The sequence below is a fragment of the Tursiops truncatus genome, chromosome 2, assembly GCF_011762595.2.
Source record: "Tursiops truncatus isolate mTurTru1 chromosome 2, mTurTru1.mat.Y, whole genome shotgun sequence".
NCBI lineage: Eukaryota > Metazoa > Chordata > Mammalia > Artiodactyla > Delphinidae > Tursiops > Tursiops truncatus.
In genome coordinates this window covers 41805728-41823708 of record NC_047035.1, presented here as the reverse complement: position 1 = coordinate 41823708, position 17981 = coordinate 41805728, and the positions used below count along the sequence as shown (strand labels likewise).

Sequence of the window (17981 nt, the reverse complement as noted above, 5' to 3'; positions counted from 1 at the left end):
CGAGACCCGGAAGCCCGAGGCGGGGCGGGGCTTCGGAGCGGTCGCCCGGGTTACCAGGAGGCGGAGCCGTCGAGGCGGCTTTGGCCCGGATGTCCGGGCGCTGCGGCGGGGTCGGCTGATCCACGAAACTCTCCAAGGAAACCTACAAGCTGCCGATGGGTGAGTGATTGCCGAGGTCCCGGGAAGCATTTATCCTAGTCTCTGCTTCTTCCCTACGCTCCCAGCTCTGGGCTCGGCCACAGCGGGTGGCCTCCGGATAGCGGCGAATCCTTGTCCCTTCCTCCCAGCAACTCTTGGCCGGGCCGAGGTGGGATAGGGGTAGTCTCTGCTCCAGACAGGCTGCAGCGAGGAGACCGACTGCAGAGGGGACGCCGGCTGCGTACTGGGGGAAGAAGCCAGGCCTTTGTTGTTTGTTCAAAATGTCACCTCAGTCCCTTTGTTTCGGTCCCTTTGTTTAACATTCCTGAGAGTTGACTTGACAATTTAAAGCGCGGGCGTAAGTGCAGGAAAACAGGAAAGGAAGCAGAAGCTAATTGCTGCTTAACGGTTGAGTCCTGCTTCAGCATCAAACGTTAAGTTTGGGGGGCCTTTCACAAAGGGGCATGACGGTTGCAAAACAAAAAATCTAGACCTCCTTTACTAAAGGAAATCAAAGGGGAAAGTGAGCGTGCAGTGGGAGCTAGGGTTTTTTTGGTCGACGGTAAGCTGTTGCGTTCAGTTTATCATACCGGTTTTCAGGCCTTGGATTTTGAGAAATTTTAGAATATTTACACTCAAATGTATTTATTATGCATCTGCTAGATGCCAAACCGGTATAGAAGGTTTCCAGTTCTTTACCTTCTGCCTGCTCAAAAAATCTGAAACAACTCGTTTCCGTCTATTAGTTTAGAACATTGTGATTACAACTGGTTTAAAAATAAGTGTCAAGTAAGGTAAAGAAGGCCATGGGTTTTTTAAAAAGTCAGAAATTTGATAAAAGTGAAAATATTAAACTTGAGACATTTTAGTCAGCGCCATTTCTATTTTTCTCTTAAGCACAAGGAGAAAGAAAAAAGTCTACTTGAATTTGAAAGAAGAAAGAGTATGGTGGATCAGGCAGTCTCTAGATTGTGAATTCATGAAGAATTTGGGAAATGATTGTTCAAGAATAGCCATAGAATGCATAATTTCCCAAGTTAATTCACATTTGGCCAGTTGTTTTGGATTTATTCCACACGAGGCTGTAGGTTCTTTGCGGGTAGGGACTCTGTCATGTTCCTCCGTGAATCTTTAGGGGCCCTTCACCAGTGGAATCAGACACTTAATGCATGTTTACTGAAGGAATGAGTCAATGATGGAAGGGAATCAGATGTCACTGATGAAACAAACTCGTTCGATAGTTTCTCCCTGTAGGTGAGGTCAAAGACAATCTGTAGGCCCTGAGTTTTTTGGTTAAAAAGAGCTGCTTTTTATGTTGTCCAAGCCTTGAGATCAGAGGGTTGATTCTAATGCAGTGGTTCCTAAGTATTGGTCAGAGGCCCAGTGACAGCCTTGATGAAATCTTCACTTGTCCTCTACAAAAATGACCAAAGTTAGGATAATTTACAAGCTTCTTGTAAGGTGAATGTATTTACTTTAAAGGCCTTCCCTTTATTCTGAACTTATGTCCTTTCTGCTTTTCTGGTATTAAAGGGTGTTTTGTCATGAAGGAAGGTGATAATAGATTTCGTGTGTATGCTTGCACTTAATGTCCTGACTGGGCAAAATAAAAAGTATCCATCCTCTCTTAGTCCTCTAGTTAAAAAAAAAAAAAAAAAAAAAAAGGAAATTCAAAAGGCTAGGCCATCTAATCAAGGGGAATGGCTGGTTGGAGCCACTGGAGACGTACCAGGTTAGGCTTTGAGTTGTGGGCATGAAGTCTGCTCTGCTGGTTGAGGACCTTAATCTTAAGGAACAGTATTAGCAATAAGGTTCCATGTAACCTTCAATAGTGTCACAGTGTAAAAGGAAACCTTTAAATAAATGCATCAAGACTTTTGTCTAATACATATTTTTTAATTGAAAGTGTGTTGAGATATTTCTGCCAAATGTTTCAGCTCTTATTACCTTATTTTTTATAATCACAAAAGATGTTACTATACTGGCATTTGTTTTTAAAAAGCTGTCGATATTCAACCAGCATGCCTTGGACTGTATTGTGGGAAGACCCTGTTATTTAAAAATGGCTCGACTGAAATATATGGAGAATGTGGGGTAAGTCTTAACATTTGTATGTTATTTCATTTGTAAAATCTTTTTGCTTCTGAAATCTTGTCACATGTAGAATAACTTTTTTCTTCGATGTATTCAACTTGTAAAAGAATATGGAGGCATTAATAAAATCCTTATTTGTGTTGTCATATTGATTATATATCTATAATACATCTTGACGGTCACAGTTACTAAGTTTTCTAATTTGATAGTTTTATAATAATTTCTAATTACTTTTTATTAATATAGAAAAGTGATTTGGACAATAATTTAGCATTACAACTCCAGAGCATTTCTCTGCAGTTTTTATATGGTGTTAATAACTAGGTTTTTCATGTAATATTAGTCAACTATTTTAGTAACTTAATAAAGAGTCCTTTAATAACCTTATACAGGTATAGCAAATGCAATGTAGATTGCTTTTTATTTTACTTATGCTTTCTCTTTTATTTTTAAAAGATGCACATGTAAACAGATGTTTAAACTGAAATGTGATGTCTTAGTGAATGATTTTTTGGAGGTGTTAACGTTCTAGGATAATACCTCTACATAAAATACTGTTCTTATATATCATAGGTGTGTCCAAGAGGACAGAGAACAAATGCACAGAAGTATTGTCAGCCTTGCACAGAGTCTCCAGAACTTTATGATTGGCTCTATCTTGGATTTATGGCTATGCTTCCTCTGGTTTTACATTGGTTCTTCATTGAATGGTACTCAGGGAAAAAGAGGTTAGCACTTTCTATGAATGTAACTGGGTGGACTGATGTTGGAATAGCTATCATTTAGAAGACCTTATCAAGTAATTATACTTCTGTTTTTGTAAAAGTGGCAAACCTGTTTTTCCTTTATCTTCTGATTACTTTTGACTGTGGCAAGGAAACTTAATGCTAGGGCATGCCTCAGTAAATATTAAGGGAAATATCCTTTGTCTGTTTTACTCTGAGTGATGCTGAGGGAGTATTTTAGTTATATTTTTATTTCTTAATTTCATTGGTTTTCTACAAAGACTTGGCTATGATTACAAACTGTTTATTGTTCTAAAACAAATACTTTGCAACTTAATACTAGTAATCTAGTATAATGTAGTTAAAATGTTATAGCTGCAACCTAATTATGAAAACTCATACTAAAACAAATCCAAAAAATTTACTGAGCATTGTGTTTTATGTTGAAAAGATCAGGGAAGGAGATACAAAAATAACTGATGTGGTTTATAGTCATACTCTTGTAGAGAAGACAAATGTATACATAACTAATTATAATACAAATCAGTCTTAAAAGTATATAACAAAAAGTATATAAAAGCTTTATAAACAAAATGCTCTGGAATCACTAAGAATGGAAGAGATAAATTGTGCCTGGTGGCACCCGAAACACTTCAAAAAAGGAACATTTTAGGCAGAAGCAACAGCGTGAACACTGGCAGGGAGGTATGAAACGTGATCTCTTGTGAGTGGGAATGGAAGTAGTTGGGTGTTCAAAGTGTGGATTGCATATGAGAGAAAGGTAATAAAAAGGAAGGTGGGAAAGGGGGTTGAGGCCAGAATGTGAAAGTTCTTGGTGATGTTGTGAACCTCATCCCCCTGGGAATGAGGAACCATATTCTACTGTAGTACATTTCAGCCATCCTGGCTGTTGGTTCCTCTGACATTTCAGCATCTTTCCTGCTTTAAGTCCTGTCCCTTTCCCCAAACTCCTCTCTACCTGAAATACTCTCTTCTCCCTGCAACTTTTTACCTACCTGCCTTTTCTTCCTTCAGATCTCAGGTTAAATTACACCTACTCGGAGAGGCCTCCCCTGACCCAATCTAATGTAGGCTTGTCCCCGTTATTTTTCTTTTTTAATAGCACTCTCATTTCTTTGTTGTTTTTGCTTTGTATTTAGCAGTCAACACAATTTGTAGTTATGTTTATCTCCTCATTTAATGTTATTTCCCACCCCTGACCATAGGCTCCATGAGGGCAGTGGCCATCGCTGTTGTTGTCTATGAAATCTCCAGAGACCAGCACAGCCGCTGGCACACGGTAGATACTCACTTAGTATTTGCCAAGTGAATGATGTACTGGTGAAGGTTTTGGTTTAGAGAAACAGCATCTTGGATGTATGTTTTAGGAAGATAACTTCTGTGGAGGGCAGATTAGTGGTGAGACATATTAGAAAGCTGTTGTCCAAGAAATAGTGATGGCCAGTGGTAGGAACGGAAGTGAAGAGAAGGTCAGGTGGAAGTAGAATCAGTACTTTTCTGGATCTACCTAATAAGTCCACAGTGATTATTTACGTTGGAAGAGCATTCATTACTTTTTCAGAAGACTCTATTAAAAAATTTTTTTAAAGCAGCTTTCATCCTGCTTTTAATTTCTGTTAATAGAATGATGAGAGATGAGGGCTAGAAAAGAGATGTGATTAACAGAGCTAAAATAGAATAATTGCTCATTTGGAACTTCTCAGCCCAGAGTGGAGAAGAGGTGGGTTTAATGGATGTACCTCACCACATGCATTTGAACTAAAACATCAGATATGTTTTGAGAGAGAATTTTAGAGCAGAGGGTAGAGCCTTGGTTTGGGGGTAAAGCAGAGGTGTGATTAAGTGCTTAGGCAGGAAAGGAGGTAGGTTTAAAAAGGAGGTTGCATATCCATGCTTTGCCTAGGAAATTGGTAGCAAGGAAGACAAGGACTATCTCTTGCATTTTCCTGAGACATTGCACTTAAAATCAAGGAAGCAGTGGCCTAGCTGACTGAGGCTAGACTCATGTTTCTCGACATTTTTTTCATTCTTTCCTCCTTAAAGAAGCTTTTTAGATACCTTTCTTCCCTCAATTCCACCTACCCCATAAAATTTTAATATCGCAGATATATTGTTTATTGGTTTATATAGTGTATGTATACATGTGCTTTATATATAAAAAGTGTAATGTTATTTTATACCCAAGGATCCATTCTTGTCCCCTTGGGAGTGCTAGTGCCCATTGAGAATGCATGGGCTAGACACTAATCAAAACTTCCCTTTCTGGCCTGCTTGCTTTCCCCAAAGTTTAGTATTAAATTTGTTTTTCTTTTGAGGCCAGGGCAGAGATAGGCAGAAATTGCATGTTTTTTTATATAATGAAGCCAGAAGCTGTGCTTCTTCTGTAATTTGTTTTTATGTAATTTATAGCTTTCCAGATGTATTCATGCAACAGTCTTTAGGGATGTTTGCAATGTGCCAGGTGCTGTGCTAGGTTGTGGGATTCAGAGATGATGAAGATGTGGGTGCTCACAGTCCAGCGGATGAGGTAGACAGACCATCACAGTGTATGTGAGGGTCTATAGGAGAGGTGTGTACAGAGGTTTAAGGCTAGCTTAAAGAAGGAAGCAGTCAATTCTGTCCTCTCAAAATAGGGTGGTGTCACAGGAGAAGAAACTGACTTTAAGTTGAACTTTGAAAAATGAATAGTTTTTGAGAGAGGAATTGAAGAAAGAGTCAGACAGTAGGAAAAAGATGTGCAAAAGTCTAGAGCCAAGAAAGAGCACAGCATAACCAAGAAATGAGAGCTGAGGGTGCTATGAGAAATAGGGACTAAATGAGACCAAGATATAAAGAGGTCTGGGGCTGGGGGAGTCTTAGGAAATACTCCTAAGACCTGGGGACAACCCCAGAGCTGATCTTGAAGGATACACCATTTGCCAGATAGGTGACATGTTTTCAGGTGGAGCATGAAGCATGCTGGGATGAATGGAGCAGTGAGGAAACAAAGTAATTTCGTAAGGGCAGGAGGTGTGGGAGGTAAGGCTGGTAGGAAGTATTTTTCCTGAAAGGCAGATGGGATCCACTGAGGTAGTTTAATAAGGGGAGTTTTCAAAGCAGATTCCATTTTGTAAAGATTACGTAGTTGACTGCAGATGGATTGAAAGGGAGCATGATGAGAAGAGGAAGCCAGTAAAGGTTGCCAAAGTCATGGCAAGAAATAATGAGGTTGGGATTTGGCCTCTAAAAATATGAATTCTGTAGGGAAGCAAAAGATTGGATTATATAATATGAAAGTGTACACGTTTACTTACATATTTTGTGTCTTCATCTGTGTAAAATGGCACAGGAGTTCTGCTTCCAACACCATGGGCTAATTAGGAGCTCCAGGTCACCCTCCTGCATGAAATAACTAAAGTCTGGAAGAGACATACTGTTTAAGACATTGCTGGTCTCACAGGAATAAGGGGGGATCTCCGAGAACTCTTCTTTTTCAGAAAACAAGCAAACCCACCCTGAGCTGGGGCCAGAGTGACAAACCAGGCAGTAGGGTTGGGAGGGTGGCCAGAGGTTAACTGCCGATAGCAACTGGGTAGTCCTTTCTGTTCCACGTGATGTTGAGTTGGGATGCACCCATCTAGAGGCTGGACTGGGCTGTGGTGTTCAAAATGAGTAACTCATGTGCTGGAGTAGGTGCTGGCTGTCAGCTGTGAGCACATGGGGGCTGCTGACCAGCTGCTCTTTTATCTTTGGTATTTTGCAGCTTAATTATAATGTGAATTTCTTTTTATTTATTCTGCTTGGGATGTGTTTTGCTTCCTAGGAAGCAATTCTGTGAATTTGTTTTTCATTCTTTCAGATGAGCCCAGTCAAACCACAGAACAGTGAGAAATAATCACTGGTGATTGTTTCAAGCCACTGAGTTTTAGGGTAGTTTGCTGTGCAGTGATAGGTAACTGAAACATTGTTCAAATAGAAAACTCAAAAGCATCTATAGAGAAGCAATCATAAATAATGAGAGTTTAGTGAAGAGGCTGGCTGTAAGCTAAGTATATAAAATCAATTACCTCCCTATATTTCATTTACAGAATCACAGTACTGTGAGGTAGCCAAGACCAAGGTAGCTAAGCTACATTGGATTTATACTGTGGAACTTGACAAGCTAATTCTCTAATTTATATGGAAGTTCAAAGGCCCAAGAATGACCAAGACCACTGAAAAAGTAAAAGAATGTATGTAATATCAAGAATTATTGTCATATTCTGTTGTCTCAGGGATAGATAAATGGACCCCAGGAACAAAATAGAGAACCTAGAAACAGGCCGGTTATATAGGAGACTTGATATGGCAGAAGTGGCATGGCAGCTTAGTGGGAAGAACAGTAACTATTCAAGAAAATGCTGCTGCTGGGACAGTTGGATATCCAAATGGGAAAAGCTAAAGTTATATACTAACTTAGACACAGAAACCTCTTCTGAGTTAAAGATTGAAACATGAAAAGCAAAACCTTAAAACTTTTAGAAGAAAATGTAGGATAATATTTTTCTTAGAGTGAGAATCTGCTAACCAGAAATTTAAAAATTGATAAAGGGAACTATATTAAAATTTAGAACATCTATTCATAAAAAGACATCACAAAGAAAATGAAAATTCAACCCGCAAACTGAGAGGAAGACATTTGCAACACGTTTTACTAACAAAGCAGAATGGATAAATAATGGAAAGATCACACAATGGATTATTATACAGCAAGGAAAACGACTGAACTTCAGATATAAGCAAAACCATGAATGAATCTTGGAAATGTAATTTTGAGTGGAAAGAAAAATCTCAGAAAGCTTACCTCACTTTATCATGTTGAAAAATAAGCAAAACTAAATAGTGGTTTTGAAGTATAAATACAGTTGGAATAAAACCTGTTTAGAAAAACTGATAAAGAACATTTAGTATAATGGTTATTTCTAGGGGAGAGACAGGAATATGGAATGGGGAGGAACAGGTAGATATAAGTTGTTAATGTTTTAGTTATTGGGTTAGGTGGTGAGCTTACGATGTTTATTATATTTTATAACTAATATGTATTACATATAATCTTTTATGTACTTTTAATGTTTAAGATAATTTAAAATGATGCATAGATAACTTTAAGACATTTTTAATAATTTGGCGAGTTACTGAAGATAAAGGTAGATCTAATTTCTGCTCTTCTACACATTTAGACAATATTGGCACAGTGTTATCTGGGATGAGTATTTATCCCTTTTTAGTAAACCTTTCGTAAACCTTTAGTAAACCTTTAGTAAAGGTTAAATCCTTCTCAAGTAGTTTTCATATGTGCTTGGCTTTACTTACCTATTTAGAAGATTTTTTTGTTTCAGGATTTATCAGTTAAAACTTCTTTTTAGAATACATATTTTGAAGCATACACAGGTTTTATTAAAAGCCACGTAACATGCTGAGAATTTTCTGGTGATTGTGCTTCCTTTGTTTTACTAGTTCCAGTGCCCTTTTCCAACACATCACTGCATTATTTGAATGCACTGTGGCAGCTATCATCACCTTACTTGTGAGCGATCCAGTCGGTGTGCTTTATATCCATTCATGTCGCGTATTGATGCTTTCTGATTGGTACACCATGCTTTACAATCCAAGTCCAGATTATGTTACCACAGTGCACTGTACTCATGAAGCTGTCTACCCACTGTAAGTATTTATTTAGATATAAGATCATTTTTTTTTTTAAATGATGATTATAGATTTCATTCATTTAAGCAGATTGAGCCTTGCGAAATGGCTCCTAGGCACTGGGGGAGATATACAGAAATGATTTTCTTCTGTTACGTGATACATAGTCTGAGAAGAGGAAATAGAAATACATCTTAGTATAATAGAAGTGAAAGTATTTTTGTGTTGATGTTGAAGTATGAGCACTTCTAAAATAAGCTATATCTGTTTCTTAAAAAGGGAATTATAAGGAAAACCTTTTTCTTATACAACAGAGAAGCAATATCTGACATACAGGAAGTAGTACAGGCTTTGGAGCTAAAAACAGGCTTGAGTTTGAATCCCAGGCCTGTCAGCTGTTAACTTGAACATGTTAAGAGCCTCTTAACCTCGGCTTTCCTGTTGGTAAAAATGGGAATAATGATACCTTATAAGGTGACTTAAATAAATGCCTTACATACAGGAAGCACTTATAAGTAGCTGGCATTATTATTAGAGTGCTTGGCTTCATGTTCTTTCTTCTCTTTTTTTTTTTTAAATATCAAATTCATAACATTCTGTATAATATTACCCTGGCCTACATTTTTAGAATTTCTGTGAATTAGTGTTCATTCTGATGTGTTTTTCTCAGTAAATGTATAATAGAAGAGTCTGGTATTTGTATTCTCATAGTTGTAGCAAGTTACCATTATGTAATATGCTCAAAAAAATAGTACTTTTTGTGCAATTCTTAATAGTACTAAGTGTCAAAAACAAACATGCACGTATGTAAAAAGATACTTTGCAAAAAACGAGATCCAAAAAAAAAGTAGAAAAAAACAACAACAAAACAAAAAACGAGATCCAGATATAGAGCTATAAAAATCTTTTCCACCTGCCTACCTTTTAAGTCCTGCAAATTATTTATATATATACAGAGACAACCAGACATATTTATATATATAAATTGTATCTAAAAGACTGATACTATCTTATTTGTTGATTTCATAGAGCTATAACCCTCAGCTCTGGGGAGTTGTCCTGGGGACTTGGAGAACTTAACCTGGTCCTATACAGAGAAGTTAATTACTTGCAGAACTTAACCTGGTCCTATACAGAGAAGTTAATTACTGAATCAGATATTATATTTAAATAAGATGTATTTAAAACATCTTATTTAAAACAAAATCAGACTGATTTGCTGCTATTCACATCTATAGTGTTTTTTATAATATCTGTAAATCCTGTAGGAGAGTCAAAAAATATGAGAACAGAGATGGCAAATAGGTACTCGCAGCCCTCATTCTGCAGTCATAACAGCCACTTCTAATTTATTACAGCACTTGTCCTGCTGAGTTGGGTGTAGCCTCAGAGCCTTGTCACAGCACTCAGTCAGACTCATCACACAACTTCATTGATTAGGACATTTTCCATCTGTTCACCATCTTTGAATTAAGTAGGTATTTGTTTTTTCTTAGCAGCTTTACCAATAGTCACTGTGGAATGGACTGTCTGCCTTGTTTTACTAATTATACAAAACAATGTTTTATTAAAAGTATGAGAAGATTTTATAATACTAGCATTTGAATTCATACATGTTACTTTACATAACCATTTAAACTTACATATATGGCTAGACTGGGGCTAAACATTTCTGAAAGCTGTAGGACTACCAAAGTCATAATGAATTTTTTTTTTTATAAGTCAACAAAAAGTAGTGGCGCAATATTAACAGAAACCTTTGGAACACTATTACATTGACTAGTGGAGGATATCTTCTCCATTGGTATATATAAATTCCTTACAAATTGAAAAATATCAGAATGGTTTTACTGATAATTATAGTTTTGAGGCGAAATTAATTAGATAAGATATGGAAAAATATGCAAGCTTCTATCATTAGAAACTTACTGCAAAAGGTAATGTTTACTAAAACTTTGAGTTATTGACAATGAGCAGTAATTACTGTTGTAACAAAACTTAGCTTTAGCTTGTCAGATTTATCCTATGTGCATATGAGGGGCATGGATGTGGGGGGGAGGTAGAGGATGAGGTCTTCTGGTGGAGAGCAGGGGCAGGAAACAGGTATCTGCTTCCAAAAGCTAGTTTCCTAGTTCTTTAGGACAGGTAGCACATGATGGTTTCCTTCTGATTAAAATAATAGTCTTTTTGGAGCTCTTAAGGAACTACAAGCTGAAGGAATAGACAGATTTTATTTTGTTTTGATATTGGTAAGAGGTAGCCTAAGAAGACAAAACTCATCATCCAAGAAGTGAGGCTTGAAATAATGCAGTATGGTACAGGGCTGGACCTAAAAGCATCATGAGAGCACAGCGACCCGGTATCATTAAGCTGTGTGGAGAAGAGACATGTGGTCAGTTATTTGAAACAACTCCCGTGCTTCCCTTGACTCCCCCCTGCAAGGGAGAGGGTTTGCGTATAAGATAGTAAAAAAAATAATTTGAAAATCCTCATGGAAAGGAAGTTAAAACTATGTGCATAGAAATATAAATATTCAAAATAAGGAGCTAGAAACTATAGTCTGCTGATACAGAGATCTTTTTGCAACTTTTTTTCTGGTTGTAAAAATTACATTATAGGATATTTGGAAAACAGAAAAGGCATACCCCAAATAAAATAATCCATAATTCCATTTCTTAAGATGATCACTGCTAAAAATGTCTTTCCAGCTGCACTTTTTATTTTTATTTTATTTTTTTATTCTTTTTTAAAGAACATTAAGGTTATTCTATGCACATGCCGTTTTGTAGCCTGTTCTTGTCACTTAATGTATGAGGCACAGTTGCTTTTGTTGTTAACATTTCTTTCATAACTGGATTTTTAATGTCTGCATAGTATTCCAGCATAAATGTACTCTAAAATTTAACCAACTTCCTATTGTTGAATATTTATTTTCTTCCTGAGTTTTCTTTATTGTGTGATTCAATAAAAATGCTTGTTCATCAGGTTTTTGTGTATACCTGATTGTTTCCCTTTGATAAATTTCTACAAGTAAAAATTTTGAATTAAAGGATATAAACATTTTAGGATTTTTGATACACATTTCCAAACTGTCTACCGGAAATGACTCAGCATACACTTTGCAGTGGTATTATGAGAGTCTTTTTGGTGAACCCTCCACCAGTCTGAATATTCGATGGATAGACTTTTTAAACCTTTTTCAGGATCTTTGATTTTAAAATGATCAATGATAAAAATACATTTTAAAACATATTTTTGATGTTATAATTTTTTATTTTATTTTCCAGATACACCATTGTATTTATCTATTATGCATTCTGCTTGGTATTAATGATGCTGCTCCGACCTCTTCTGGTAAAGAAGATTGCCTGTGGGTTAGGGAAATCTGATCGATTTAAAAGTATTTATGCTGCACTTTACTTCTTCCCAATTTTAACCGTGCTTCAGGCAGTTGGTGGAGGCCTTTTATGTAAGTTTGTTGGGTAAAGTCAATGAAATATATTTACTATATGTGATAAACAATATTTTCTCTGAGTATAATTTTGGACCTTTTTCTGTAGTTTGGTTTCTGTTTTTTATTCTTGAAAATAAACCATAGTATATATTTTTGCTAAAACATATCATCATTCTTTATCAAAACTGATTTCTGTTTAGAGAATACTTTGTATTTGAAGCTCACGTCAATAGGAAGATTTTTAAAACCTGAGTATAAATTAAAAAACATATAATAGATGGAAATTATTCTTGATATAATAGATGGTTTTTACATATAATAGATGGAAATTACTCGTGATAATATATACTGTTTACCATTAAGTCTTAGTTTTCTAAATTCCTTTATGAAAGACTTAGATATAGTAAAAAATCCTCAATATATTTTTTTAATATATCCATTCATTTATTCAGCAACCATTTAGACTGATCTGTGACTCGAAAGAAGAATGAGAGAAAGTTGGTGTTAAAGAGCTCATATATTACTAGGAAAGCTATAAGTAGCTGAGAGAACATAGTGAGGGACTTTTTGAACGTGTGACATTGAACATTGCAAGGATGTTGGATACCATCTTTATATGGAACCTGCGTGGGTGCAGAGGGCAAGCTTCTGGCCTGAAGGAACTGGGCAAGATGGCATCACTGTGCAAGTAATGTAGCTTAGTAATGAATTTGATTCAAAGTTAGGGTGGAGCTGAGGATAAGGCCACGGGAAGAAGAAATTGGAGACTAGTCAGGGGTCTGTTATCCCTCATATTCTGGTTTTACAGATGTATTGTTTCTTTTGGCCTGCATAGTATTTGAAAATCTATAGTTTTTCCTAGCTCCTACCATTTCCTATTTTCTTAGATTTGGCCCACTTCAGTCATTCTCCTGGATGACCTCTGTAGGCATTTGAGGTTGCTATTCTTGCTCTAGGGACTAGAGACCTGCTCTTAAAAGGATTTCAGGAGGAAGAGTGACATGACTAGATTTGCATTTTAGAAAGATAACTTGGTAGCAGTGTGGAAGATGGATTGGCAGGGAAGAGAACCTGGGGGATCAGTTAAGAGATGACAGCCATAGGCCAGGCCTGACTGTCTGACCTAAAGCAGAGAAACACTGGGAAAGAAGAACTATTTCAAAGACAGAATTAACTAAGCTAGGTAACTAATTAAATATAGGGGTTGAGGAAATGGGAGGAGAATACGATAAAGGAGCTTTCTGACTTAGTAACTAGTGAATGTATGAATAATGAATGTTAGAATAAGCAAATAGGGTGGTGAGAAGTGAATTCAGTTTTAGGTATTCATGGAATATTCAAAAGAGCACAGGTAGTCATTTATCCTAGACAAGCTTGGGAGAGCTGACTAGGCTTAAAGATTTAAGAATTGCCAGCCCTCAAATCCCTGTGTCCTAGACTGCCACTGGTGCTATTGTATAGAACCTCTTGGTTATGAAATGGGGAAAATGGAAAAGCTGTGGAAAGCAGGGAAAGGTTTGGAAAGTTAACCTAAGGAGACTGTCAGACAGTGTTACTTCCTATGTTGTAGCTGCCCATATGGAAAATGCCTCTTCCCACACTGAAAGTCTTTGGATCATTTTGTTAACAAGCCTCCACTCAAAACACATTCATAGGAGGATCAAGGAGTTATTGTTTATTTGCACTAAGTATAAACTTGTGCAATCTGCTGAGATTAGTCACAGAGGGTATCATACCAACTCATAATTTTATGGTGTTGAGAAAAGGCACCAGCAGATTTGGAGTCTGGTGAGGACTCATTTCTTGGTTCATTGATGGCTGTCTTCTTTCAGTGTCCTCACATAGCAGAAGAGGGAAGAGGTCTTTGAGGTCTCTTTTATAAGGGCACAAATCCCATTCATGAGGGCTCCACCCTCATGACCTAATCCACCCCAAAGGCCCCTACACCTACTAACAGCATCACATTGAGGGTTAGGATTTCAACATAAGAATTTGGGGAGTGGGGTCACAAACATTTAGTCCATGACAAGGGAATATAGCAAGTCTGAGCAAAGTAGAGCACCAAGAGGCTTCTGGTAGCTCAAGATACCAGGGTCTAGGGAGAGAGACACTGGGGTAATTAGGAAGATGTCAGTGACAAACTTTTACCTGCTTGGAAGTATTATTGAAGCCAGTTTTTAAGTGTGATCTTCCTCTGAACCACCAGCAGAACTAAAATGAAGATTTCCAGGCACTACCCCCAGCCAGACCTAGTTGCTCAAAATATTACATTGTTTTAGACCCTAGAGTAAGAACCACTCTAAATCCTGCTTTGAGCCCAGAACCTCCCTCTACTCCCCACAAGTTTGGGGCTAGTTGGAAATTTCCTCTTTCTCCTTTTTACTACCATTTCTTTCTCTACCAGTTCTTACTATCATTAGCAACATTGTTTAGCTATTTATAAGTTAATTGGGATTCTTTTGAATGGCTGGTTAGGACCTAATCATTGTCAGTTATTTAGTAATTGGAATCAGACCTGCATAGATAATTCAGAGATTCGGGCTGCCATATCCTTAATTAACATTTGAAAATGTTCCAGATGGGTTCCACTGCATTGTATTGTAGAATGATTAATAGTTTTAGTAACTGAAGTTAATCGTTTTAAAATAATTGTATAAAAATAATTCAAGGTATCTTTCTCAATTTGTCCATTTGTTTTAGTGAGCTATAAATTTAGAACATTTTAAGAGGTGGTATTTTTAAGAAAAAATTTCACTTAAAGTATTATTTTACTGTACTGTATTTGAAGTAGAACTGTCTAGAAATTTGACATTAAGAGCACTGAATGATCCATTTTGCCTTTGAGGTTTATTGGTATATGACCTTTTAATTAAAGCTGAATTACTCTTATATATAGCCTTTCTCAACTGAAGTTCCCCATCTGGACCACAAAACACAGAAAATTGAGTAATTATTTTGCCAATTCTCCCAAGTTTGATACATAACTAGTATCATGCGAGATGCATAGGAGAGAAGTTAATTCTTTACAGCAGTGGAAGCCTTCAGGCAGGGGTCTTCAAAGCTGGGCCAATGATAGTTTTACATTTTTTAACTGTTGGGAAAAAAAATCAAAAGAAGAGTAGTATTTCTTGACATGTGACAGTTATATGAAATTTGAATTTTATTGTCTGAATAACTTATAAATAAGTTATAACTTACAAACTTATAAAGTAAGTTTTACTGGAACACAGACACATCCATTTTCTGTATGATCTGGCTGCTTTCCCACTACAACTGCGGACTTAGGTGACTGAGACATAAACTGCGTGGCCCACGAAGCCAAAAGTACTCACTGTCTGGTCCTTTACAGAAAAAGTTTGCTGACCCCTGCCTTAGAGCATTAGGGCTTCACTCTCTCCCAAGACTGGTTGAGAAGGTTTTTGTCTGTGGAAAGAATTATACTGTTTGAATTTTTTGATGGTTTATTCAGAAAATTTAATTTTCAGCATAATACCAATGTTTGTCTTTCAGACTATGCCTTCCCATACATTATATTAGTATTATCTTTGGTTACTCTGGCTGTGTACATGTCGGCTTCCGAAATAGAGGTAGGACATCTTTTTTCCTTTGTTAAAGACTTTTTTTTTTAATAGATTTGATAACTGAATAGGAGAATAGTGCATATGATATGATATGTTACAACTGATTGTTTTAGTAATCCTTGGCTAAACGATGCCACTCAGTGGCTTTTGGCTCATTAGTTCATGAAAAGTTGTATACTGGACAATATTTGCTTGGGAAATTAGTGAAGTAGTCAGGCTTAACTCCAGCATGTTAGAGAAAAAACTCATTTCACATCATTTATCCACATAGAAAATGTATAATTATTGAAATGTTGAACCCTATTAACACTATTTTGAAGGAAACATAAAAATGCTTTATTTTATATAGAACTGATTCTAGGCTTTTTTTTTTGCAGTGAACACTAACAGTCATCAATAATTACAGTGTACATTCCATACCCTTCTATGTTTTGTCCCTAATTTTATTTTCTTGATTACGGATGTGTACTTTTGCCCTCTAATATCTGTAATACTTTGGTGATTTGGAAATATTATTAACACTCACATTAGTTCCGATGCTGTTCCTATCTTGAGATATCCTTTTTGTGCCTCTAACTTTTTAATATTTCAGTGGAAGGCCACTGTTAGAACTCTTAGAGAGTAAACTCTAAAGGAATAAAAGTGTAACATGTCTTAGTACTCTTCCATTCTATGCTTGCTAATCTAGTGCCTATGCACTGTTTTCAGCCGCCCACTACAGTTGATATGTGCTCTCTTATAATTCTTAACATAAAAAAGTTCACCCCAGAGAAAGTTGTTAACTATTTTGGAGTGGTTGCTCTTGAAACTCCTGTTTCTATTACATTAGTGAAAGAATGAGAGGGGGGAACAAACCACCTAGAAATCATAGTGACTTTTAGGTAGACTAGCAGTAGAGGAACTAGACAGTATTTTTATGGTGATTTTTCAGATGCTTCCGTTTGTATTCTACTCCCATTTCTCCTTGGTAATCTTTAATCAACTTTGCAGTATAATTAAAGATAAGCAAATTAGTTTTGGCACTTTTATCAACTCTAGGGAAATGGGGGGGAAAATGATTGGATATTTGAATAAAATGAAGTTTTTGAATTTTTGTTTATTATCCATAGTTACTATGGAAAGTTCGATTAGCTTGAACCATATTTGTTTCTCTGCTGCTGGGAATCCCCCATATATAAAACATTCATGTGCTTCAATTAGCACTCTATACATGAATCAGAAATAGGGATTCAAGTCAGGAAAAGACAGTCAAGCTCTAGGTGAGCTGATGAGCCATTTAATGAGGGATAGTTGCTAAGTAACCAGTTGCAAATTACATTTTAGTGTGTTCATTAGCACATTTAGATATTACTTTTATAATAATTTGTTCCTTCCAATTTCTGTATATTGTAGAGCAGTATTAAAGATACAAGGGAAATCAGAGTAGTCACATGTCATTTCTGCTCCCTTCTAAGTATCCAGGCAGCAGACTCTAGGAATGCTGGAGTTAAGGAAGTTGGGTGTATGTACCTCCTCCTTCGCACTGGTAGACTCAGCTGCTGTGGATCAGGGCAGGAAGAAGGCACATAATGTGGCGTTCCCCTTCCAGTTCAGCTCTTTCAGAAGAAGCGGTAGTGTTTCAGGGTCGAATGGTGGTGCAGACCAGAACTTAGAGACGTGGGCTCCCATCTTGGTGCTGCCGCTGAGTGCTGAATGTAGGAAGCCTCAGTTTCCTCATCTGTGAAGTGTAGTAGCAAGACTGGGTGATTTCTTAGGTCCCTGTGATTCTGAGGTTATGATTTTGTGTGACAATAATATGTTTTAAAGTAAAATGTAATAAATTATCTAGCCAATTCAGCCCAATAATCTGTATTTCTCTTCTTTTCTTTCTTTTATAAAATTATGTAGAACTGCTATGATCTTCTGGTCAGAAAGAAAAGACTCATTGTTCTCTTCAGCCACTGGTTACTTCATGCCTATGGAATAATCTCCATTTCCAGAGTGGATAAACTCGAGCAAGATTTACCCCTTTTGGCACTGGTACCCACACCAGCCCTTTTTTACTTGTTCACCGCAAAATTTACCGAACCTTCACGGATACTCTCAGAAGGAGCCAATGGACACTGAATGTAAAATGCCAAAAAACCCTAAGAAGTGTTCTTAATAAAAGGAAGTAAAGAAAAAAATGTATTAGTACTCTTCTGTCATACATGGGAATATGATTGTCAGTACACCTAATGTTATGGGGGGGGTTGTTGTTTGTTTTCTTTTTTTGACTTAACAGATTTTGTGGTTTGATGGAAAATACAAAATCCCATCATTCTC

The 17981-nt window shown here is 36.8% G+C and overlaps 1 protein-coding gene across 5 annotated transcripts; it reads left to right on the top strand.

Annotated features, from left to right (window-relative positions):
• The first annotated feature begins 20 nt into the window (after positions 1-20).
• On the top strand, positions 21-17978 carry JKAMP (JNK1/MAPK8 associated membrane protein). Of its 5 annotated transcripts, none has more exons than XM_004321963.4 (7): positions 21-159; positions 2141-2232; positions 2806-2960; positions 8454-8660; positions 11930-12111; positions 15607-15683; positions 17565-17978. In XM_004321963.4, the coding sequence occupies exons 1-7, from the start codon at positions 156-158 to the stop codon at positions 17781-17783; spliced, it is 936 nt and encodes a 311-aa protein (XP_004322011.1). In that variant the 5' UTR covers positions 21-155; the 3' UTR covers positions 17784-17978. The 5 variants fall into 5 exon arrangements, with proteins under 5 accessions (XP_004322011.1, XP_019778886.1, XP_073656520.1 ...); XM_033851091.2 differs by having other exon boundaries at positions 84-159; positions 2159-2232; XM_019923324.3 differs by having other exon boundaries at positions 87-159; positions 2109-2232.
• The last annotated feature ends 3 nt before the right edge of the window (positions 17979-17981 follow it).